Here is a 2,309-nt window from a genome sequence, read left to right on the forward strand (position 1 = left end):
AGGCTGTATGGGCAGACTGGGAGCATTGGGAAGGGCCCCCGGCTCGGGGCGCAGCCCCCGGCGCAGCCCCACGGCCCCAGGGCAGGTCCAAGGCTCCGCCAGCCGGGATGGAACGTGGGAGGGGGAGCAGGGCAAGGGCCGGGGCTGTCGGTGCCCAGGGGACACAAGGGACAGCGGGGGCACTTCACAAGCATTTAATGCAAAAGATAAAATCATAAGGAAGACAAAAGCAACAGCAACCGTGGCACCATAGCCCAGGACCACAGAGGAACATGTCCCATTGGAGTGGGGGGATGCTGGCCCGATGCCAGGTACCCACCACAGCCACTCTCTCCCTGCCCTCCACAGCCGGACAGGAGACAGAAAATTTAACCAAGGGCTTATGAGCTGACATGAGGACCAGGAGAGATCCCTCATCAGACACCGTTACAGGCAAAACAGGCTCCAAATTGGAGATATTAATTCAATTTCTTGGTAACAACCTAGACCCTTCAAAACTTCTTCCTCCCACACCTCCCTCCTTCCAGTTCTATCTCCTCCAGCGGGGATGTCCCACAAACAGGGAACCCCCACAAGCTCTTCGCAACCCCTGGGGCTGGGCTGGCCCTGCCTGGATGCTGGGAGACACCAAAACCGCTCTGTCCCTGCCCTTTGCTACTGCACAGGGACAGGAAATACAAGGAAAGGCCCAGGAGCTGAGAGAAGGACCGGGAGAGATCCCGCCCTGAGCACCGGCACAGGCACAAGGAGGGAATTTATTACCCAGCCTGGGCACAGGGAGGGAATTTATTACCAACCAAATCCCAGCAGCACAAGGAGAAGGCAAAGAAATCTCTCCAACACCTTCCCCCCACCCAGCGGGGATCACCCGGAACGGGGGTCACCAGGGCTCTGCCCAGCGGGGGTCACTGGGGATCATCCAAGGCCGATCCTCCCACGGGGGATGGAGCTGGAGCAGCGCACGAAGCTCTTCCCGCACTCGGGGCACTCGCAGGGCTTCCCTTAGCGGTGCCTCCGTTGGTGTTGGGTCAAGGCAGAGCTGCTGGAGAAGCTCTTCCCACACTGGGGACACTCGTAGGGCCTCTCCCCGGTGTGGATGCGCTGGTGGGTTACGAGGATGGAGTTGTGCTTGAAGCCCCTCCCACAGTCGGGGCAGCGGAAGGGCCTCTCATCTGTGTGAATCCGCTGGTGCACAAGGAGATTGGAGCTGGTGTGAAACCTCTTCCCACACTCAGAACACTCGTAGGGCCTCTCCCCGGTGTGAATAATCTGATGTTGAATCAGGTTGGAGCTCCACCAGAAGCTCTTCCCACATTCCCCACACTCATGTGGTCGTTCCAAGGTGTGGATCACCTGGTGTTTCATCAGGTGGGGCCTCTGCCTGAAGCTCTTCCCACATTCCCCACACTCGTAGGGCTTTTCCCCAGTGTGGATCCTCTGGTGTTCCCTCAGCTGGGAGCTGTCTCTGAAGCTCATCCTGCATTCCCCACACTCATAGGGCTTCTCCCCAGTGTGGATCCTTTGGTGGATGACCAGGTGGGATCTCTGCCTGAAGCTCTTCCCACATTCCCCACACTCATAGGGCTTTTCCCCAGTGTGGATCCTCTGGTGTGCCCTCAGCTGGGATTTGTAGCTGAAGCCCTTCCCACATTCCAAGCACTTGTGGGGCTTCTCCCCACCCTGAGGCTTCTCCCCCACCTCCAAGCTCCACCTGGATCTCCGTCCACCTTCCCGGATCAGGGGGGCTCTCTCCTCCTTGGATCTCTCTGGGCTGCGTTTGCAGCCCCTCCTCGTGCGGCATCTCCGGGGCTTTTCCTCCTCCTCCATCCAGCCACACCTTGGGAATGACAAATCCTGATTTGGGGAGAGAAACAATGGGTGAGTGCCTTGGGCTGGGGTTCCTCCTGCCCAGGTCAATCTCTAGGAGTCTCCAGGGCTTTTGTGTCCGTAAAAACCCCAAACCACCACAATTCAGCCCAAAAAACCCTCCCAGCACTTCCCCCTCTCTGATCTCTCCACTTTGGTGTTCTGGGGCTCTCCTTTCCCTGGCCTCATTGGGGTCCCGTGGTTCCTGGGGTTCCCCCTGTCTGGGGTCCTGCTCAGGGATGATCCAGGGATTTCAGGGGTCCCAGGGGTCACTTCTCCCTGATTCTCTGCTCCGGGCTTACAGCGATCCCAGGGGTCCCCCCTTATCCAGGCTCCCCCCATCTCCAGGCTGCCGGGGGTCCCCCAGCTCCGGGATCGCCCCTCTCCCCTCACCCCACCCTGGGGCTCCCGGCGTTCCCCTCCCCCGCCCCCCCCGCGGGGCC

General features: G+C 60.0%; 1 protein-coding gene across 1 annotated transcript in view; it reads right to left on the bottom strand.

The window, feature by feature from the left end:
* Positions 1–706: 706 nt before the first annotated feature.
* Positions 707–2,309, bottom strand: part of LOC103611384 (zinc finger protein 239-like) — a 2,821-nt gene continuing 1,218 nt past the window's right edge. The window contains exon 2 of the mRNA XM_017728025.1: positions 707–1,863. Coding sequence (XP_017583514.1) covers positions 1,003–1,827 — 825 coding nt within the window. The 5' untranslated portion in view covers positions 1,828–1,863 and the 3' untranslated portion in view covers positions 707–1,002. The remainder of the gene's footprint in view (positions 1,864–2,309) is intronic.

Source organism: Corvus brachyrhynchos, unplaced genomic scaffold (genome assembly GCF_000691975.1).
Source record: "Corvus brachyrhynchos isolate BGI_N302 unplaced genomic scaffold, ASM69197v1 scaffold1992, whole genome shotgun sequence".
Lineage (NCBI taxonomy): Eukaryota > Metazoa > Chordata > Aves > Passeriformes > Corvidae > Corvus > Corvus brachyrhynchos.